The following is a 22,556-nucleotide window of genomic DNA, read 5'->3' as shown; positions in this document are numbered from 1 at the left end:
GCGCCCGTGCTCTGCTCTCTGTGATCCACCGCTATGTTTCAGCCTCCCCGAATTCTAGCTTAGTCCCCAGGGTAAGCCCGACGGCCACGCTCTTTGTGTTGGGGCTCCGAGGGCTCCGGGAACAGCCCGTGCTTTCTGCACGAGTGTGGTCCGCGTGAACGATTCTGACCTTCACCGGAAGCATCCCAGGGTGGAAAGGTGCCTCGGGGTGGGCTGGAGAGACCTCGCCGTGGGTTCACAGCGCCTCCCGGGAGTCTGGGCACACCCCCGACTCAGCTCCCCGCCTGCGTCCTGCCCCCGCACCCTGGAGTGCCCTCCCGCTGTCTTGGACGGCGGCCCTGGCAGGCCTCCCGCATTCTTCCGTGTTCCCAGGGCACCTGGCCGCCGCAGGTACAGGGATGATGACCGATAAGATTCAGGACGTCCCTGGTGCTTGCGGTCCCGGCCCCTGGCCAGCGGCACAAGCAGGGCTCTGTCCCTCGGGGCCGACGTGGCCTCGGGGGGCCGGCGCCTCTTCGGCACCCCGCCCTGCTCCCGCACCCTGACCCCGAAAACGGGTCAGATCCTTCTCTTCCTGGTCCTCGTGTCCCAGCTCTCGGGACGCATAGGCGGCGGGCTGGGCCGGAGCCGTGGTCTCAGCCCCGTGGAGGCAGGAGGTCCTGAGCCCCCCGAGGGCAGGGACCCCGCCTCAGCATCTCTGGGGCCCGCAGGCCCACCCGGGACAGGACAGAGCAGACACGAAGCACACTGTGTGCGTCACGACACCTGACCGACCATTTAGCCTTCAGGACGCAGCGGGGCTGGGGAACCACGACACTTGGGGGGCGTCCCCCGTCCCCCGCCCTCGGTGGAGAACCCCCGGTGGCCGTCCTAGGAGGGGCTCCTCAGGCGGGCTCCCACCCCCCGGCCCAGTCTCCGCCCCAGCTCTGTCTGCACAGGGGCCTCCCCGTGACCTCTGCCCAGGAGCTCGGGGGCGAGCCCCTCCTGACGTCCCCTCCTGGGGGCCGGCGGGGTCCGTGCGCAGATGGGACTTGGCCCCAGTCATCCTTCCGTGCCCCTGGGCCTCCCATGGTGGACGCTTCACGTAAACGGAGTCACGCGATACGTGGTCTGTAAGCGTGGCTTCTCGACACCCGTGTTTCGGGGTCTGTCCCGCTGTAGCGGGGGCCCGGGCCTCGTCCTTTACGGCCGGCTGACCGCGCCCCGCTCCGTGCGCCTGGTCCCCGGCCGGTGGGCCTTGGGCTGGGTGGCACTTGGAGTTCTGAGACGGGGGGAGGGAAGGGGCGTGGCCCCACTGGGCGGGGGGTGGTGGGCAGCCCCTCCAGTCCCCGGGCCTGGGCTTGTGCCTGGGGGGGGTGGGGAGCGGGCGGGCTGGCCGCGGAGCTGACCGCCGTGTCTTCCCGCCCTGCAGCTTCCTCATCGTCCTGGTCTGCCTCATCTTCAGCGTGCTGTCCACCATCGAGCAGTACGTCGCCCTGGCCACGGGGACCCTCTTCTGGATGGTATGTAGCCGCGTGAGGGGCTGGACCGCTGCCCCAGCCGCCGGGGCTCTGGTCTGCCAGGCGAGCGGGCCATGGCATGGAGTGAGCTGCTCTGGGCCTCTCCCGCCCGCACGGTGACCCCGGACCGATGTCCTTCCCACCCTGCCGGCCGGCAGCCGGGGACCGGAGGCGTAGAGACCCCCACGCTTGCCGGGAAGACCGCCGTCGGGCTGGGACTGGTGGTCTGGGAGGGCTTCCCGGAGGAGGGGGCTCCGAGCTGGGCTGGAAAAGGAGGACAGGAGGACCTGTCCACACGGCTCGCCAAGCCTGCCCGGTGGCCTGGGTCGGGGGGTGACTCCTGACCTGGGTTGAGGCCGGTACGCCGACCCCGTGGGGGTCTCGCCCCACCCCGCGCCTCTGGCCGCCTGCTTGGCCCCGTCCGCGACCTGCGTCTTCCCGCCCCGCCTCGAGGTGCCGTTTTCATAGTAAACCAGAGCCCGGGGGCGCGTAGACCCTTGTGGAGGCTCTGCTGCTCCGTCCCCCTGGTCCGACTTCTCCCCCAGGGCCGCGCAGCGTCCGCGACTGTGTGCCGAGGTCTGTCCTATCTCACCACGTAGCGTCCGCGCGGCCGACCGTCCTCGCTCGTGTGGTCTTCCCAGCGACCTCTGCCGCCCAGCTGCCTGGCGTTCGGAGAAGTCTGGGGGCAGCTGGGGGACGAGCGTGGGGAGACTGCCCTCGGTCTGGTCTGGTGAGGTCTCCCGTCCACGACCGTCGCGCACCCGTCTGCCAGGCGCACAGGCTCGCGATGGGGGCTTCCGACCGCGGCGGTGACGGCTGTCCCTGGTGACGGCGACAGTGGTCATTGTCGGCTACCGTCACAGACGGGTGCTCGGACCACGAGGCCACAGCTGCCGCCTCCTCCGTGTTTTCTGGAGGTCGCGCTCGCTCGCGGCCCCCTTGTACGTATGAAAGCTGTTGGTGGCTCTCTGTCTGGACGTGGGGTCGCGGCCGGCAGAGGCGTGTGTGGCTCGCGGGGCCCAGCGGGGGTCAGCGTGGTGGCCGTCGCGGCTGCCGGGCCCCCGGCCTTGCGGGCTGGCCGCGCTCCCGGGGCTTCTCGTGAGGAAGGGTGCCGGCCTCGGGCTGGCGGGCGGTGGGTCTTCTCTTGGTCGGCGGTATTCTCCGAGTCTGACGTGAGGGTGTTGACTGCGGGCAGCTCTCTCCCGCGTCCGTGGAGATGGTCGCACCGTGGAACCGCTCGCTGGCCCAGCATATCGCTTTCATCGTCCTGATAGGTTACGCTTTCTCGGGTAAAAGCAGGGACGTGCTCACCGTCCAAAAGCAGGATGGTGACACTGACAGCCTTTGGGTGACAGAACTCTCCCCCGTTCCTGGGCGCCCACGGGAGCAGCCAAAGGTGCCGGCCTGGCCCGTGCCGAGGCCCTGGGGGCTGCAGCCCGGAGAAGGTTCCTCCTGCACCCGGGCAGTGTGTCAGCCGCCACTGTCCTGGCGAGGAATGTCCCCGAAGCCCCGCACCAGTGGCCCCGGTACGGGCCGGGGGAGGGGGTCCACCTCCTCTGCAGGTGAGACGTGGGTGACGCTTCTCACCTGCACCTGCTTCCCAGGGTGGGGACTGTCCTTCCCGCTGGGCGGCCTCAGGTCCCAGCAGCCAGCAGGTGGGGAAAAGTGGGGAGCGTGGGACATGTCTCTGTGTTTGAGGGTATCACATGATGAGTCCTGGGCCGCACGGAGCACGTCCGAGCGTCCTGGGGCGGCCGCAGCAAAGTCACCCAGACGTGTGGCTTAAACAGCATTTATCCCCCACGGCCCGGAGCCCGGAAGTCGGAGATAGGGCCTGGGATGGTCCGTTCAGCGAGGACGCCCTTCCCCCTTGCAAGCGTGCCCTCGCTGTGTCCTCACGCGGGGGGTGGGGGCTCTCTGGCATCTCTTCTTACAAGGACACTGACCTTGCAGGACCAGGGCCTCATCCCAGTTACCTCAGTTTACCCAGTTGTCTCCTTAACGAGCCCATCTCCAAATGTAGTCACATTCCAAGGTGCTTGGGGGTTGGGGCTCCCACGTGTGAACTTGGGGGGCAAACAGTTCGGCCCATGAAGCCCCCCGAGTGGCTTGGGGTGGTCACTCTGGTACCGGGAGCTTGGCTCTTGGGTTTTGAGAGGCCCCGATGACATCTGGAGTCTGGGTGGGCGGAAGGCACGCCGGGTGTCCCTGCACGCAGCGGGCTGTGTGAACTGGGGGCCCTGAGTTCAGGTGGCGACTTGCCCCGTCCTCGAGAGCTCAGGCAGGGCCTCCAGGCGCAGCTGGGGGGGGGGGGGCGGACAGGACGGAGGCTGCCAAAGCTGCCAGGCCCTGCCGACCGGGACCCTGGCAGTCATGGCCCGCACCCCGATGTGTCGCTGGGACCCCAGGCCCTGCGCTGTCCATGGAAACCAGACCCACGGACGATGGCCCCAGGGTGGGGGCAGCCCCTGGCAGCCTCAGGCCCTGTGTGGTCTGGCCTCCACTCCCCTCTTGCCCAGGAACACCTCCCTGCCAGACAAGGCTCGTCCCGTTCAGAGCACATAGTTCATTCCATGGCACGGGCTGCCCTCTCAGCAGCCCCTCCAGAATCCCACCTGCCCCCCCAGCATCCCGGCAGCCCCTCCAGAATCCCACCTGCCCCCCCAGCATCCCCTCCAGAATCCCACCTGCCCCCTCAGGATCCTGGCTGCCCCCAGCATCCCAGCAGCCCCTCCAGAATCCCACCTCCCCCCTCAGCATCCTGGCTGCCCCCAGCATCCCAGCAGCCCCTCCAGAATCCCACCTGCCCCCCCAGCATCCCGGCAGCCCCTCTAGAATCCCACCTGCCCCCCCAGCATCCCCTCCAGAATCCCACCTGCCCCCCCGCATCCCGGCTGCCCCCCAGCATCCTGGCTGCCCGCCACCATCTCGGCTGCCCCCCACCATCTCGGCTGCCCCCAAGCATCCAAGCAGCCCCTCCAGAATCCCGCCTGCCCCCCCCCAGCATCCCAGCTGCCCCCCAGCATCCCGGCTGCCCACCACCATCTCGGCTGCCCCCCAGCATCCCAACAGCCCCTCCAGAATCCCACCTGCCCCCCCAGCATCCCAGCAGCCCCTCCAGAATCCCACCTGCCCCCCCCCAGCATCCCAGCTGCCCCCCAGCATCCCGGCTGCCCCTCCAGAATCCCACCTGCCCCCCCAGCATCCCAGCAGCCCCTCCAGAATCCCACCTGCCCCCCCGCATCCCGGCTGCCCCCCAGCATCCTGGCTGCCCGCCACCATCTCGGCTGCCCCCCACCATCTCGGCTGCCCCCCAGCATCCCAGCAGCCCCTCCAGAATCCCACCTGCCCCCCCGCATCCCGGCTGCCCCCCAGCATCCTGGCTGCCCGCCACCATCTCGGCTGCCCCCCACCATCTCGGCTGCCCCCCAGCATACCAGCAGCCCCTCCACAATCCCACCTGCCCCCCCCCCCCGCCGCATCCCGGCAGCCCCCCAGCATCCTGGCTGCCCGCCACCATCTCGGCTGCCCCCCACCATCTCGGCTGCCCCCCAGCATACCAGCAGCCCCTCCACAATCCCACCTGCCCCCCCCCCCCGCCGCATCCCGTCAGCCCCCCCCCCCCACCTCCATTTCTCCTGGGCATCTCTGCCTGCCCGCCCTCAGTCACAGCATCTTTGAGGCCCGCGTGCCACCTGGTGGCCGTTGTGTGAACTGCATGCGCAGATGCCCCGGCTGCGCACAGGGGGCTCTCAGCAGGGGCTGGGAAGGGGGAGGCTTGTGGCCACTCCTTCCTGCGGGCCCCAGGTCGGGTGTGTCAGCGAGCAGCCGCCCTGCCCCCAAGCGGAGAGCCCACTCCCACTGCGTCCCGCCTTCCCTCCACCCGTTTGAAGGCAGAGCCCTGCGGCCTCCCTTGTCCCCCACCCTCTCGTGTCCGCTGCCTCCTGCCACCCTCGTGTCCCAGCAGGGGCCCTCTCCGCACGCAGCCTTCTCTGGGGTGGGCAGTGCCTTCTAAAACAAGCCTCACCGTTCCCAAAGCTCCCTGTTGGGCCCCTCTGGCTGGGCCTCCAAAGTGCCACACATTCAGGCCCTCTCCTCCTGCCTCCACTTCGCTCTCTCCCTCCACCCCAGTGCGCTGTTTGCTGACCCTCGGACTCTCCCCACTGCTGCCTCGGGGCCTTTGCACATGCTCTGCTCCTGGCCTGCCATTTGTCGGGCATGCCACATGACCGGCTTCTTGTCCAGCTTTGGGGCTCAGGCTGGCTGTCACTCGTCCTGAACCTGCCACCTGGGGGTTCCCTGCTCCTCTCTCCTGGCACACCTGCTTTTTCCCAGCAGTCTGAGCGTGCCAGGGGGTCTGCGGGTGGGTTTGCAGCTTTCCGTCATTGTGCACTGCCTGAGGGCAGGGGTCCAGTGTTGGTACTCTCCCACATGCCCAGCATGGTGCTCCCAGAATTTGGGCATCCCTCCTTTGAGCCCCCCCCCCCCAGGACACCCGCAAGTTGCCGTGTGGTCCTGGGCCTCAGCACCCCCCCCCCCGCCCCCACCAGTGGAATAGAGGGGGTGGTCAGGGCAGCTTCAGACTTAGCCCGCTGGTGGCCTTGCTGGGTTTCCAAGGACATCCCGGCTCCGTGGCCAAATGGAGCCGGATTGCTTCGGCCCGGGGGGTGGGGTGGGGGGATTGAGCTGGCTGTGTCCGGCTGCCACTGGAGAGCCCTGACCACGGGGGGTGGCGGGCACCGGAGATACACCAGGGAACGAGGCAGCCCGGTCCCAGCCTCCAGGGACGGATAGGAGTTGTGTCCCTGGCGGGTCCGGGAAGGAGGGGCACGGTGAAGCGGGGCCGGGTGGGATGTGTCCGCACAGGTGCCGAGGGCTTCTCCAGGGAGGGGACCCCCTGAGAAGGGCAGGGGAGACCAACAGCTACTGGGGGCTGGGACAGGCAGGGACCCCCGCCCCCGCAGCCTACAGCCGCCAGGCCCCTTTGGGCGGGAGGACGGGAGGGGGACTTCCTGGGGAGGCGGCAGTCGGCAGGGGTGAGGTCGGGGCTGACCCCGGGCCGGCCGGGCCGAGGAAGAGCCCCCTGACGGGCGGGGGGAGTGGGCCCGGGCGGTGGTGGCGGGCAGAGGGCGGGGCCGCGGGCCACCAGGTGGCGCTGTCGTCCGCGAAATGCGGGCACCGCTGGCCGGGGCCCAGAGTGCGAGCGGGAGCCAGACCGCAGGCGAGAGCCCAGGAGGGGCCGAGCGTGGGCTCCGTGCGAGGGGCCCGGCGACCCGCGCGCCGCGGACACGGTGGAAAAAAGCCCCCCGAAGCTGGGCTTTCCCAGGGAGCCCATTTGCCCCCGTCCCCTTTCACAAGCCTGGCGTTGGGAGGCCGAGCTGTTATCTCGGCGGAGCGAGGAAGCCCCAGGGCGGCCTCCCGGGGATTAAGCGTTCTGCTGAAGCAGGCATATTCGAGGGCCTGCAAAAGCCATTTGGGGAGGGATCTCGGCGCTGCGGGTCCGGCCCCGGGGCCGTGAGCGGGCACACGTGCGACCCGAGCCCCGCCGGCCGCTTCCCGGGGAGGGGCCCTTCCCGCCACGGCGCGGGCACGCGTGTGCGCGCGCCCTGCCCGTTGCACGCGCGGAGCGCGCGGCGCCCCTGCGTGTCCGCCGCGTGTGCGTGTGAGCGCGCGGGCGTGTCCGCGCCGCCGTAGGCGCGCTGTCCGCCCGCGTCCCCGTGCGGCCGCACGGCCGTGAACGTGACCGTGACCGGGCCCCAGGTCTGTCGGTGGCCCTTTGTTTCTGCCTCTGCTGCGGGGGCAGAGCCCCCCGCCCTGGGCAGCGAGAGCCCGGGCCCAGGTGAGGGGCCGGGTTTGGGTTTTGTGTCTTCTCGACTCGCACACAAAGAGAGGCCCTCAAAGGCCCGGCACAAACAGCGGGTTCCGTGCCTTCTGGCGCTGAGCATACCAGGGGATTGTCCCGCGATGCTGTGGTTAGAAACCCCGTGAGCCGCGGCCCGGAGGCCTGGGGGATGAGGTCATCGCTCGCGGCTTCCTCCCTTGCTGCCGGAGGCTCCCTCAGCCCCGCCACCGCGGTGACCCAGCCCTCCTGCCAGCTGGCTGGCCCCCCTGGGGTTCCTGCTTCCCCGCGGCGCAGCGCGACACCCTCCTGCTCTCCTGGCCTCGCGTTGCGAGCTGCAGCGCGAGGCCCCCCGGGACCGTGGGCGCCCTCGACGGCCGTCCGTGGGTCCCCGTTTCTCCGAACGAGGTCCGGGTTCTGTCCCCGGTCCCCCGGCCCCTGCAGACCTGCGCGTTTCCAGCTTCCGCCCTCCACGCCCTTCAGATGCCAGCGAAGACTTCAGAAGCTTCAGGGCCGGCGGCTCCCGTGGTCGGGAGCCCGTTGTGCGAATGCTCTCTGCCGTGCCCTTTGCTCCCACGGAGGGGACGCAGCTCACGGAGCCTAAGTCGCTCGTGGCCAAGGTTTTCCACCAAGAAACCCCGAGGTCTCATTTGCTCCGGGGCAGCCTCCTCCTGGGGGGGCCCTTCCCGCTCAGGCCTCACCTCTCTGCTTGGTGAACTCCTACACATGCGACAAAGCCCCACTCCACAGTTGCCTCCGGGGCCCCTTTCTGCTAGCCCCGTGGCGTCACCTGCTTCGTCCACTGGAGCCCAGGGTGCCCTGGGCAGACCGCATCTCCCTGCGTCACAGCCTTGAGCTCACATGTCCCCCTTTCCCCAGCAGGGCTCGCATGCAGATAGGTGTGGGCTCTCAGGGACAGGACACGGGCTTCACGTCTGCACCCTGTGGGCCCTGCCTGAGAGTGGCCGGTGCCCAAGTGCAGGGCAGGGGCGACCCCTCGATCCCCGAAGAGAGTGTGTGCGTGTCTGTAGTCCCCAGAGAGTGTGTGTGTGCGTGTGCGTGCGTGTGTGTCCGTGTCTGTGTGCACGTGTACCCTGATAGGTCACACTTGGGCTGTTGCTGGCACACATGTTCAGATTGTCCCTCTGCAGGGTGGGGGCTGTCCGCTGACCCTGGGCGGCCCGACTTCCACGGGCAAACCAGACCTTTGCTAGTTTCGACAGAAGCACTGAGATAGATGTAAAGAGCCCCGAACGGCTGCGGTCTGCATTCTGGATGTTTCTGTGCCTGTCGAAGAAGGGCAGGGGACCTCTTCTCCCGGGTCTGGCAGGCAGAGGTGTGAGTCGTGCTGTGTGAAGACAGTCGGCCTGGGGTGCCCACTGCGCGGCCCGTGGTGTGGAGCGGCCCGTGGCCCTGCTCAGTGTCCTGCTCACGTGCCCTAAAGCCAGGTGCCGACCCAGAGTGACAGCGTGGAGGGACGCCGGGACGATGGCGGGCGGGGCGGGGGCCCAGGGCCCGTGAGCAGGGGCCTGATGGGCACGGTGCTCGTCTGGTGGGGGCAGGCTGCTGGGGGGGCCATCTCTCCTGTGCCGGGTGGGGCAGGGAAGCCCTGGCAGGCCCCCCCAGATGCCCCTCAGTCCAGGTCAGCCCCTGATGCCCCCGTACATGTCCGCAGAATTGGAAACCAGTACCCTCCAGGGGACTTAGCCGGCTTGCCAGAGCCCCATGCTGGCGGTCAGGGACCCCTGAGAATGATACCCCACCCCCTTGGTAGCCTGAGCCACCTCTAAGACCCTGGTGCTTTGACGTCTGCTTGCTGGGCTTCAGCCCTGGCTCTGCCTGACCGTGCCCCACACTCGGGGCTCTATGCCTCGTCCCAGATTTTGTCGAACGAGTGGGGTTGTCACGGGTCGTGACCCCCGTGACTGGGCACGGCGGCCATTCGTTCGTGGTCTTCCTCCTCCTGAGTTTCGAGGGGCCGGTGCCTGCTTCAGAAAGGGGACAGTGCCCCGGCGCCCGAGGACGTCCGAGCAGGAGGAGGCGGAGGGCTCGAGGCTTGAGGGGCCCAGGGCAGCAGCTAGGCCGTCCCGCCACTGGGGACGTAGTTTCCGCCCCACCCGGGACCCCGCTCCTGGTGAGGGTTACAGGGTTTGGGCCGGCTGCGTTCCTGTCCCTGCGGGGACATTCCCTCTTGAGGGGTCTGCACGCGGCCCAGGTGTGTGAAAGCAGGAGTCCTCGGCTGTGTCCGGAACCTTCCGGCGGTACACCGGGGCCCTGTGTTGGAGGGTCAGTGGCTCGCTTTCTGTGACAAAGACACCCTCCGTGAGGCCCACCGCTGGGCCCCGTTATCTGTCACCAGAACTGTCGTACCGATCGAGTCTGTTCACAGCGAGGTGGGGGGCCTGGGCGGGAGGTGGCCGAAACTGCCACAAGCATCCGAAACTTTCCTGAAGAACGCCGCGCCCCGTCCTGCGGGAGGGTCTGAGCTGGGCCCACGCTCCTGGCCCTGGCCGGCCGGGCCGGCCCTGTCCTTCGGGGCTGCTCAGCCCGCAGTTCTCTCTGCCTGGGTGGGGACAGGGGCGTCCCCTGCTGCCCCTGGGTCACCCGCAAAGCAGGGCACCTGTTCCCTCTGGCCCCTGCACCCCGAGTCCCCCCCAGATGCCGCCCCGATCTTGGTTCCAACTGGACTCCTAAAGGAAAAGGGAGGTGCCCCTCGGCTTGTGCCGAGTGCCGGATCCCCGTGGTCCTGGGGCGACTCTGTGATGGCCAAGTGGAGGCCCCGGGGCCCCACGACCAGCCGGGCCTGGCCGGTGCCGGCCTCCCCTGCTCTACAAGCTGCCGGGGCCTGGGCCTGGCTGTGTGTCTCCATAGCATTTCCTGTTTTCAGGCTGTTAAACTCTGTGATGCGAGGCATGTGCTGGCATCTGTGCTGGGGGCCCTGGTGCGAGCCCCGGCCAGCACCCCGGTTGCCCTGGGCTGTGCAGGCCTCCTCGACCGACCCTCCTCCCTGGGAGGCTGTCGGCCCCGTGCATGGACACCCCCCCCCAGCCCCCGTCCCCCCTGGGGAGGACATGACGGCCGCCTGTCGGGAGCAGGGGCACCGGGGCGGGAAGAGCCAGGTAGGGGGACGGCCCGGCTGGTTGCCCAGCAGGCCGAGCGGCCTCTCCGGGCACCTGGGGTGCACGCGTGTGCGTGGTTTCCAGGCTTCTCCCCCCGTAGTGGCCAGGCGTCTGGGTGGTCTCAGGTTCCCCACCGTACCCCGCTGTCTTTTCTTGCCTGCTTTCAGAAATCGTGCTGATTCAGCTCCGGGTTGGTAACCGGAGACGGAGCGGCCCCGGGTTGGGGCGCAGGCAGGGGTGGCGGGGACGAGCGGGGCGCTCTGGGCGGGTGGGGGGGGCTCAGCTCAGCCTCTGGTGTCGGGGAGGACGCAGGAGTCCCTCCTGCCCGCCTGGAAGGTGACGGCCGTCGGCGGGGCGTGTTTGCGTGCCCCCCGGGTCTCCCATCGGCCACCCCCCCCCCGGGGAGGAGGGTCCCCGCATGGCACTTTGGGTCGGCCCGGAAGGCGCCAGCCCGCGACGGAGGCCTGGGCTGCCCGGGGCTCCCAGGCCGGCTCCAGTGTTTTCTCTCCCGCCTGGCCCGCCGAAACCCGTTGCGAGCGTCTCCCTGAGGCCCAGGACAAAAGTCAGACACTGGGGTGGGGGCCCCTCGCCGCGGCCCCGCAGGCTCCCCCATTCGGGATTTAGCGGGATTAGAGTGTGCCGTCCGCGGGACAGGTGTTTCCTTTATGCTGTGCCCGAGGGCTGGAGAGACGCTCGTCATTAAGTGCCACATTCAGTGGGGGTCCCCGGCTCGGGGTAGCTGGAGGGCCTTGTTTTCACATCTGACCCCGGCCAGCTGGAGAGCCTTGTTTTAAGCACGGGGCAACAGCTGACATAACATAACGGGGACCGGGCTGAACAGGCAGCGTGTCGCCGGGCGCAGGCGGGCCTGGCACTGGCACTCGGCGGGGGGCTCCCGGGGGGCTGCCCCGGGGAGGGTCGTCCGGGGTAATGGGATGAGCCCGGAGGGGCCTCGTGGCCGTGGGGTGCGGTACTGCCGGCCGTGTTTGCCAGCTGTCGCCGCCCGGGTGAGCGGGCTGCCCGAGTGGCTGGTCGCCGGGCGGGGGCCACGGGCCTGTGCAGGTGCCGGAGTGATCGCCCCAGGGTACTGCATTCAGACGGGTTATAATCACGTTCTCTGCCTCCCCAGGTCACACAGAATGAAAACCAGAGCCCCGGCTGTGCAGCCATTGAAGTGTGTGATTGTGGGTCTTTGCAGGCAGGAAGAAGGGGGCTCAGGGCCGCTCGGTGGGGTCGGGAGCCGCCGCCCGCTCACCCCGCCCCCGCCCCCGGCCCCCTGCCTCCCCCGACCTCGGAGTTGGGGTGTAGCAGCTCCTCTAGTGTGTGCTTTGTTTTCCGGCTGTGAAATCATGTGATGGGCACGTTGGGTGGGGCAAGTGGAGAGGGGGGCCGTGGGTGACCCCCAGGGCCGGTGGCTGCTGACAGCCCTTTTTAAGAACGGGGTGCGAAAGGCCCTTGGCCAGGAGCCGGTCCGGTGTGCCCCGAGCACCACCTGTCAGCTCTCTCCGGGCTCTCGGGCGGCCCCCGCCGGGCCAGGAGGGCCCGATGACACCCATGGGTTCTGAGGAGCTTCTTCAGGCTCATGGGAGCTGGGGGTGACGCTCTGCACCCCAGGCTGTGGCTGCTGGCCACCTGGGAAGGCGAGGTTCAGGCCTCCCCTTGGGTGGCGGCTGCGGGGCACAGACCCCCAGCCCGAGCCCAGGGCGAGGGAGGCCACGCCGGACCCACCGCCGCTGCACCGAGAAAAGTTCCTTGTGCCAAAAGCCAGGCTGGGGCGGCCGTGGCCAACGGTACCGTTTTCCCGGCTTGGTTGGGGTCGAGGGCAGTCGAGGGAGCAGGTCGAGAAGGACGGGCCTGGGCTGGCCCTGGTGCCTGATGGAGAGGCAGGCGTGCAGAGCCCCCCCCCCCCACACACACACACGTGCACACGGGGACAGCACACACAACTACACACACGTGTGCACAAGCACGCTCAGTCCTGGAGCTTCGGGCCGGCAGGGAGCGAGACCCCTCGGGGCCGCGTTCCATTTGCACATTCAATCCAGAAACTGTCAGCGCGGAAGCCTGGAGGAGAACAGAATGTCAAGTGTGTGCTGAGAGGCGCAGCCTGCCCCCTTTCCTGGCGGGCGATGATCTGGTCAGTTTCCGAGCACGACGAGCTGAGAATAATTTGTGCATTCAGAGCAGGGTTCGCGGGGAGACCCGGGGGAAGGGCAGGACTCTCTTTTACTTCTGGTTTCTCGGGCGGCCCTGAGTCTCTTCTCCCGGCCGCTCCCTGCACCCACCGAGGAGGGTCGGGGCCGAGCCCTGCTGTCCTCGGCGGTGGAGGCCGGGCCGGGGTCCGCACGTGACTCACTTCTCGGTGTCGCCTACCCTGTGACGTCCCTGGGCCCGGCGGTTGCCGGGGAAGCCGGTGGCCCTGCAGTCTCCGGGGAGCCAGGGAGCTGGGCTCCGTCCCATCCTTGGGATCCCTGAACTTTCCCCGAGACACCTCTCATCTGCTCGTGGTCTCTGTCTCAGTGTCAGGTTCAAGGTGATTATTTCGGAAACGAAGGCATCCGTGAGACCATTTGGTGGCTCTGGGACATCGGGAAACACCTCTCCTCCTAGGGGTCTGGGAGCACTAGCTCCCAGTGCTAAGACCCCCATCCTAAGGGCCGTCGCCTGCCCCTGCATAGACAGATGGCGAGGGGCAGTGGGAGGGGCCTGTGGGACAGCTGGTCTGGGAAAGACTGGCTATTGGGCGTGGCCCTCCGAGGTGCCCAGACCCTGGGCCTCGGCAGGGAGCCTGCAGGAGGTGGTCAGGGTCGAGACCCCCCCGAGACCTGACCCTGCTGGGCCTTGGTTTTCTCACATGTATACGTCGAGTGACGTTGGCAGCTCTGACCCCGAGGGCCGTTGGGGTTGGGCACGTGTGGCGTGAAGGTTCTCGGTCCAGAGGGCCAAAGGGACGTGGTGGATGAGGTGCACAGTGGCCTCCCCATGTGGGCAGGTGTGGGGTGGCAGGGTGGGCGTGCCGGGGAAGGGGCAGGAAGGCCGTCTGTGCCGCCAAAGGTGCCCTGGTCGCGAGCCGGTGACCTCGCTGTGCGGTGGCAGTGCGGGCACAGGTCGACCCGAGGCGCCACGCCACTGCTTCGTATCCTCTGCCTCTGACGGAAGCCAGCCGTGTCGGGCTCTGCCTGATGCGTGGCAGGTGCCGCGTCTCAAGCGCGCAGCTGGGTTTGACACGTGGAGACACGGGGAGACAGTCCCCGCCATCAGGACAGCAGACACGACCCTCCCAAGTGTCCTTGTGCCCTTGAGGCCCCTCGTCCCCCTGCCCTACCCACTCGGGAGGCACCTGCGGCCGGTTTCCATCCGTGCCGACCCGTTTGCATTTTCTAGAGCTTTCTTCAAGTGGGCGCCTACGCCCGCGCCCTCCTGCCTGTCTCTTTTTACTTGGCACCGTTGTCCTGAGGCTCGTCCAGGTGGCCGCGTGTGTCGCGAGGCCTTTCTTCTTGATGCCGCGTCGCGTTCCGCCACGTGGCTGTCCCGCCATCTGTTGATCGATCGCACGTTGATGAGCATCTAGGCGGCTTCCGGTCACGAGCTGTGGCGCGGACCTGTATTTCCTGTCTTCTTGGGTAAACACCTAGGGACCCAGCGGCCGCATCGTACGGTAGGTGTTCATTGAAGTGCCAAAGACACTGGCAAGTGGGTTTCTGCTCGTGGCCCCACGGCCACGTGGGGACATCTGGCTGCGCCACGGACCCGCTGCCACCTGGTGTGGTCTGTCTTTTCCTTCACCCAGCACGCGTGGGCGGCGGTAGCTCAGGTTTTAATCTTTATTCCCCGGTGACTAGGGATGCCGACCTCATCTCCGTTCCCGCTCGCATGACCTTTTCGGTGAAGTATCTTTTCAGATCTTCCGTTTTAAGATTCGGGGGTTTGTCTCGTTGCTCCGTTGTAAAAGCTCTTTGTATATCGTGGACGCGAGGCTCCGTGCTCACAAGCATTTCTCCCCCGTCTATGGCCGCCCTTCTCATTTACGGAACAGTGTCTCTTAAAGACTAAAAGTTCTCGGGGCGCCTGGGTGGCGCAGTCGGTTAAGCGTCCGACTTCAACCAGGTCACGATCTCGCGGTCCGTGAGTTCGAGCCCCGTGTCGGGCTCTGGGCTGATGGCTCAGAGCCTGGAGCCTGTTTCCGATTCTGTGTCTCCCTCTCTCTCTGCCCCTCCCCTGTTCATGCTCTGTCTCTCTCTGTCCCAAAAATAAAATAAAAAACGTTGAAAAAAAAAAACTTTAAAAAAAATTAAAAAAAAAGACTAAAAGTTCTCAATTTTAATGAAGTCAGGTTTATTGCTTCTTCCTTTTTTACGCTTTCTGTATTTAAGGACTCTTACTCTGCCCCAAACACATGATTACTAAGATTTTCTTCTCTACTTTCTTCTGGTAGTTTCAGTGCTCGTCTTTAGGTCCGCGAGTTAATTTTCACGTGCCGTGTAAATTATGGGTTGAGATTCACAATCTGTTACGTGAGTGCCCGGTTGCTACAGTGCTGATTGTTGAAAAGGTTATCCTCGACCCATCGAACCCCACTCACACCTTTTGAAAAGTCAACTTGGGAGAACGTGGGCTTACTTTTGGACTGTTTATTCCAATGCATCGGTCAGCAAATCTGTGTCTGTGCCTTGATTACTGTAGCTTTACAAGAAGGCTTGAAATAAATTAAGACAACCACCCAACCTCTCTTGCAAGTTTCTCTGATTTCCCCAGGTCCTTTGCGTTTCTTTTTTTTTTTTAATTTTTTTTTAATGTCTATTTATTTTTGACACAGAGAGAGACAGAGCATGAGTGGGGAGGGGCAGAAAGAGGGAGACACAGAATCGGAAGCGGGCTCCAGGCTCCGAGCCGTCAGCACAGAGCCCGACGCGGGGCTCAAACTCACAGACCGCGAGATCATGACCTGAGCCGAAGTCAGACGCTCGACCGACTGAGCCACCCAGGCGCCCCACGGTCCTTTGCATTTCTACATAAATTTTAGAAGCTTTTCCAAGGCAGCCTGGTGGGATTTTGTTTGGGTTGGTACTGAACCCAGAGATCAGCAGGGGGAGGCCGGGTCTACGGAGATCAAATCTTCTGGCCCTTGGACGTTGTACCTCCCCCATTTATTTAGATTTTTAATGTCTGCCGGGCTGTGTCGTACTTTCCAGAGTAAAGGTGCTACGCATCTTTTGTCAGACACCTAAGTATTTCCTATTTTTTATGCTGTCGCCTATGGTATTTCTTTGTTACGTTTGGTTCCTGATTATTCGCTGCTGGTATTCCAAACTGTAATTTTGGTATCTCATGTCTTGAATCTTTCCTAATTCGATTCTTTCTTCTAGTGGCTTTTTTAGTGGGTTCTGTGGATTTCTTACACTGATAATCATGCCTTCAAGTAAAGGCTGTCTTAGCTCTTGCTTTGCAGCCTGGACGCCCGTCTGTCTTTCTTGCCCAACTGCACGCCGCCTCACAGAGGCGGGCAGAGCAGACGCCCTCACCTTCCCACTCGTGGTAGGAGGAGTGTGCTGAGCCCCTCGCCGCCGCCGAGTGTGATGTCTACGGCAGGTGTCTGTGGACCTCCCTTGCCAGATCAAAGAGTATCCCTCCTAATACCGATGCTTGAGAGGTTTGTTAACACAGGTGGGTGTCGAATTTTGCCGAACGTTTTTTCTACATCTCTTGAGGTACTCACGGCAAATCGCGTTGATTGATTTTCGAACGTTAAACTGAGCCTGCGTTCCTGGATAAACCCTACTTTTTGTGTTGTATTTATTACCCTTTGTATATACTTTTGGACTTCATTTGCTCTAATCCTGCTAGGAACTTTTTTGCATCTGAGTTCATGAGGAATATTTTCTACAGTTTTCTTATAACATTGCGGATTTGGTACCAGAGTGATGCTGTCGTGGTTGAGTGAGCTGGGCTGTGTTCTCTTCATACGGGAGAAGAACTTTGTGCAGAATTGGTTTTATTTCTTCCCTACACGCATGGCGGAACTCATTGGTCAAGCTGTCTGGGCCTGGACTTCTCTTTCTAGGAAGGTTGTTAGCTAGATTCTGAACATACTTAATCAAATATCCAGGCGACTTATTTCTTCTCGAGTAAGCTTTGGTATTCTGTGTGTTTGAAGGAAGTTGTACGTTTCGCCCAAGGTGTTAAGCTTAGTGGCACAAAGTTGTTCATGATGTTACGTTTTCCTTTTAACAGCCGTGGGACATGTAGTGATGTCTCTTCTCTCGCTCTTGATGTTGGTAATCTGTCTTTTTTGTGTGCAGTGGGTCTGGCTAGAGTTTCCTTGATTTTATTGATCTCAAAAAACCCACTTCTGATTTGGGGTTTCAGTGTTTCTGTTTTGTGATTTCATTCGTTTCTGCACTGATTTTTATTCTTAAAAGCGCTTACTTGGTGTCACTTGGCTGTCCTTTTTCTAAGTTTTCAGAAAAAAAATGTAATGTTTGTTTATTTTTGAGAGAAAGAGAGAGAGAAAGAGAGAGAGAGAGAGAGCACAAAGCAGGGGAGGGTCAGAGAGAGAGGGAGACACAGAATCCGAAGCAGGCTCCGGGCTCAGAGCTGTCAGCACAGAGCCCAACGCAGGACTCAAACTCAAGAAACATGAGATCATGACCTGAGCCGAAGTCGGACGCTCGACCGACTGAGTCACCCAGGCGTCCCTTCTAGTTTGTTAAGGTGGAAGCTGAAGGCGTCGTTGGAGTCCCTCTGATGCAGAGTTTGGCGGTATGCATTCCCCCCGACGACTTCCCTTGCATCCCACAGATCCTGACGCGTTATGTTATTTTCCTTGCGCTCAAAATAGTTTCTAATTTCCTTTTTGTTTTCTTTGATGCCTGGATTATTTAGTAAGCGTAGGACTTACTGCCCGAACATGTGAGGATTTTCGAGATACCTTTCTGATATTGATTTCTACTGTAATTCATTTGTGGTCAGAGAAAATACTTAATATGATTGGATTCTTTTTAAATGTATTAAGACTTGTTTTATGGCCCCAGCATACGGTTTGTGTTGGTAAATATCGCACCGGGCGTGGGAAAACGGTACGTGTCCTGCTGCCGGGAGGACCATCCCGTGGACGTCGACCAGGTGGCTGCGGCCGGCGGCGGGGTCTGCTGTCACGGTGATTGCCGGGCACTGAGACCTCCAGCTCTAAGGAAGGGGCTGTGGGCTGGTTCTTCCAGAGCTGGTCACTCTCAGAGTGTGTTGAGAGGCTTTGTTACTGGTGTGTCAGTATCTGGGGCCGTGTGTCCTCTGATGAATGGGCCCCCTTATCACCACGAAGCTCCCTTCTTTATCCCCAGTCACGTGCTTCGCTCTGAATTCTACCTTGTCCGCTACTAACTCCGGCTTTCTTGTCCTCCGTGTGCCCATAGTGCACGTTTTCCACGTCTCTGGCTTTTAACCTGCGTGCGTCTTTATACTTAAAGTGGGCTTCTCGTGTGAAGTTCATGCTGAGTCTTACCTGAATCAAAACGTTTTCCTCTTAATGCATCGCTTAAGCTCGTGTGCACTTATTAGCGTGACTGAGATGCCTGGTGTCAGCTGTCACAGTGTTTCCATAATCGTGTGTATTTTGTCGTAGCCGCCGTGGCGGTGCTGTCTGCAGGATGCGTGTTCTCTGTTCCGTAGAAACACCGTGATGTTCCGGAAGGTTCCCTTCTGTCTCGACAGCTGCCTGTGCACTCACGCTGTGACGTCTCCCCAGTCCTTACGAAGACCGTCACCGTCCCGTCACCACCTGGCACGCTGACACTCGTCCACACCCCCTCACGCCCGCCCGCCGCCCTCACGCACTACACGTGACCCTCCGGCCTCCTGGGTTTCAGGCTCCGGAACCCGGTGGACAGCCGGGTGCCCAAGGGAGAGACAGTGACACATGCGGTTGTGGTTCTCAGTCAAGGGGTCCCCAGTGGCCTCGCTGGGCAGTGTGGCTGTGCGAGCAGGGGAAGGACAGAGTCGCACAAATATTTTGGTCACGAGTGCTCCCAGCAGAGGGGACGGCATGTGGTCCCGTCCCCTGCCCTGCGCCAGCCCGGCCTGGCTGGCCCTTCTGTGCTGGAGCTGGATGGGGCCTCGGCCACCTGCCTGTGACCCCCCCCTCCCCCCACTGCGGGAGCCTCTGTCTCTGGCTGTGGGGTGTCAGGGACCCTAGGGCTCGTGGGTCGGATGCAGGGGGCTCGCTGGCCTCAGGACAGGAAGGCGGCTAGGCCTGGGGAAGGATGGAGCAAACCAGCAGCACGACGGTGCCAGCGTTTCCCGTGGTGGGGCGGGGGGCACACGCAGCCCCCCAGGGGCAGCGCGAGGGGCCGGACAGCGTGGGTGCACACGGGTGGGGTGCGTACCAAAAACACTTCTTTAAGATTTATTTTACAAAACGGACAGACTATTTCTCACAGCATTTTTAAGCTTACGAGAAATTGCGCAGAAAGTGCAGAAAGTCCCCGTGTGCCCCCCGCCAGCACCCTGACCGTGCCCTTCTCTCCTCAGCGCGGGCCGTTCGTCACAATCGATGGGCCGACGCGGATCTGTTACCGTTCGCCCGAGTCCACCCTTTCCGTGGGGGGTCACCCTTGGTGTCTTTTCTGTGGGTGTCGACCGATGTGTGGGGGCGTCCTGTGTCGTGCAGAGGAGCGTCCCCGCCCAACGGTCCTCTGTGCCACCCGCGTGCATCCTCCCTCCCCTGCTCCCCTGCAGCCGCCGGTCTTGGGTCTTCCGCTGTGTGGGACTGTGCTGACTCCTTGGCAGGCGTGTCCCACAGTGGGGCCCTGGCCCCGTGTCGGCCCCGGAGGCGGCGTGAGCCCTGACCACTGTGGCCTACAGCTAGTGCCTCTCTCGCTCGTTTTCTCTTCCGTAAGCGTCCACGCTCCTTGGCTCCGAACTGGGCCGTGCTCTGAGCATCAGCAGGGTGAGGGCGTCCCCATGCCCTCGGGGGCAGGTCTGGGCTTGGCCGTGTTGAAGCTGGAGGTCGTGCTCTGATCCGGGGCCACAGGGCTCGGACGTGGTCCCAGGTAGCTGTGTGTCTGGGAGGCCCCCGGCCCACGTGTACCCTGTCGCACGTGGGCACAGGCCTCCCTTCGCCCCAGCCCGAAATCTGCTGTCCCTTGTCCGGAGCGTGCTGGCCGCCCGCCCGGCTCCCTCCCTCGGCCAGGCCTCACCGGCACCCACAACATGGTGGTCAGGACAGACCTCCTCACAAAGGGAATCAGATCTAGTCACTGCCTTGTTTAGAACTCTCCGGAAGCTTCCCACGGCTGTGAAGGGACAGCCACGCCCCTCCCTGTGACCCACAAAGCCCCTCGGGGCCCCGCCTCCTGGACTCGACCTCCCCGACGTCTGGCCTTCGCCACGCGTGACCCTCCAGTCCTGCAGGCTGCGGCTGGGTGGTCACTCCCCGGGGAGGCCTGCCTTCCCCCGTCCCCGTCCCTCTGCCCTCGCTCCTCGTCAGCAGTTGGGTCCCCCCGAGAATGAGCCTTTTCGGTCACGGTGCCGGGGGTCCCTGCAGGGGAGGAGCCCCGTGACCGGCGGTTGGCTTTCTTCCGTGTGGGGTACCCTCACTGTCACCCCACCGCCCCCGCATCAGGTCGCTCTGGGGATGCGGCGCAATGGTGTGGGCGGCAGGCGGAAGAAGCCAACATACTTCGAAGGTCACAGAAAGCTCAGAACTCTGCACATTCCCTACTGAGCAGCTCCGAGTGCACGCGGGGGGCGGGGCAGGGGGCCGGAAAGCCACGGGAAGTGAGCTGGGCGCCCACGAGCGAGCGAGGGGCCGGGGACACACCTCCTAAGGCCGGAGTGCCAGGGTGGGGCCCCAAGTTAGCGCCTGAGCCCAGGTCCCCCGAAGGCAGATGGGACGTGGGCAGTGAGTCTGGGGCTGGTGGACGTGGCTTTCTGGGTGGGGCACGGCTCAGGGGCTTCTGGGAGGAGCCTGGATGACCCCGGTGGCCGCAGGGTGCACTTCGGGTCCCCTGGACTCAACCCAGGACCCGGCTGCGGATAGGGTTGGGGTCCCAGGTGTGAGGTGTGGACACAGGCTGGTGCCGGGGCATCTCGGCACCTGTTTCCTGGGCATTTCTTGTACCCTCTGCCCCGCGCGAGGACGTGAGCCAGAGGGGGTGTGAGGCACCCTCGGGAGCTCTTGACGGAGAGGGAGACTGGTGGCCCCAGGCGGTCACCAAGACGCGAGGTGATGGCTTGCTGTGCTAGGTGCCCAGGGGAGTCACCGAGGAGGACAGGGGTTGGGGGGAGACCTCCTGGGGGGCGATTGGGGACCGCAGCCCAACTCCCCGGTGACAGGAGCTCGGTGGGCCTGGTGAGGGCCCGTTGTCCACTCTGGGCACGCGGGAGGGGGGCGATTTCTGACTCAGGGTGTTTTTGTGTTTGTGTTTTTTAACCTCCAAAAACCAGGCCTTTGATTCGGCGCATCTCTGTTTTTACTGGATGAACTTGTGTCTTGCAGAAGGGTCCGTTTACTTGTACATCTCTCAGGCTGGGCGCAGTATTCGTCTGATTTCTTCCTCCTCTTTTCTCCTTAGGCCCGTGGGGCACTCACTCCCCAGCAGCGAAACCACGCCTCGTAGGTGCGCAGGCCAGCGAGTCCTGGCAAATGTCTGCCGTCGTGAAATCACGATCTGGAACATTCCCATCACCCCCGAAAGTCCCTGGTGCCCCTTGGCAGCTCACCCCACCCCCGCGCCCCCGCGCCCCCAGCACCTGGTAATCACGGATGTTTCCTGTCCCCGCGGTCGTGCCTTTTCCAGAACGTCATACGAACGGCATCCTGCACCACGGAGCCATGGCGTCTGGCTTCTTTCACGGACCAGAGTACACGTGAGCTTCATCCCCGTTGCGGCGTTCACGACTTTGTTTCCTCTTAATTGGAAAGGATAAAATGTACCACAGTTTGTTTATCCGTTCACAGGCTGATGGACACTTGAGCCGTTTCCAGTTTTCTGCTGTTATGATTAAAGCCGCCCTGATTATTGCATACAGGTTTCGAGTCGGCCCTGTGTCCTCATTCCTCCTGGGGAAAGCCCTCGGAGCGGACGGCCGGGCCAGCACGCTGGCCCTGCTGAGAGACCCCACGCCGGTTCCCACGTTTGCCCCGCGTGCACGTTCTTTCCGTCGTCCACGCACGGCTGCTCTGGGTCCCCGTCCGTGCGGCCACCGCTCACGGTTCTAACTGCGTCTCCCCGGTGACCCGCGGCCCTGCGCATCTCTCCCGGGGCCCGCTCCCCGCGCCGTACCTTCTCTGACAGAGGGCTCCGTTCTCTGCCTACCTTCGCGATCGGGGCCTCTGTCCTGCCGGTGGGACAACCAGTGGGTTGTAACAGCTGGTACATTCTGGATCCAAGTCGAGACATTACATTGGGACGATCAAGTGTGCGTTTGGCCAGCATTCCCCACCCCCCCCCCACCGCCCCCCGATCTGTGGTTTCTCTTTCCTCTTAACACCGTCTTATGGGAGAGCACAAGTTTTTAATTTTGACCAAGTCCAATTTTTCAGGTTGTTTTTTTCTTTAAAGGCTCATGTTTTTTGTGTCCTGTCTAAGAAATATTTGCCTAATCCAGGGTTACGGAGACTTCTCTCCTCTATTTCTGTAGAAATTTTATAGTTTTACATTCCGTGTTTATATCTGCGATCCGTTTCAAGTTTAATTTTATGTGCAGTGACAGGTATTAAATCTTTCTTGCATGTGGCTCTCCAGCACCATTTTTCCATCGAATTAGTTTGACACCTTTGATGAAAATCAGTTGACCATATGCGTGGCTCTGCTTCTGGACTTTCTAATCTGTTTTGCCATTACCACACTGTCTTGATTAATGTGACTTTTGTAGTAAGCCTTGAAATCAGGCTGTGTTAATCCCTCAATTTTGTTCATTTTCAAAAGTATGTTGGCGATTCTAGTCTTTGCATTTCCATGTAAATCTTAGGATCACTTTGTTAATTTCTACCAAAAAAAAAAAAACAAAAAAAAACCCGTCAAAGTGTTGATTCGCGCCGTGGTGAGCCGGTGGCGGGTCAGTGAATCTGAGTGTCCCCGCGGATCTCAGTAACATTGTGTT

General features: G+C 63.2%; 1 protein-coding gene across 3 annotated transcripts in view; it reads left to right on the top strand.

Moving 5' to 3' along the window:
* KCNQ1 (potassium voltage-gated channel subfamily Q member 1) overlaps window positions 1-22,556 on the top strand; it is a 320,612-nt gene that overhangs the window by 43,181 nt on the left and 254,875 nt on the right. For all 3 annotated transcript variants that reach the window (XM_043582001.1, XM_043582003.1, XM_043582004.1), the window contains exon 2: window positions 1,412-1,502. In XM_043582001.1, the coding sequence (XP_043437936.1) occupies window positions 1,412-1,502 (91 nt within the window). The remainder of the gene's footprint in view (window positions 1-1,411; window positions 1,503-22,556) is intronic.

The sequence above is a fragment of the Prionailurus bengalensis genome, chromosome D1, assembly GCF_016509475.1.
Source record: "Prionailurus bengalensis isolate Pbe53 chromosome D1, Fcat_Pben_1.1_paternal_pri, whole genome shotgun sequence".
In the NCBI taxonomy this organism is placed as follows: Eukaryota; Metazoa; Chordata; class Mammalia; order Carnivora; family Felidae; genus Prionailurus; species Prionailurus bengalensis.
The sequence above is the reverse complement of the archived record's forward strand: the minus strand, read 5'-3'. Positions and strand labels throughout refer to the sequence as shown.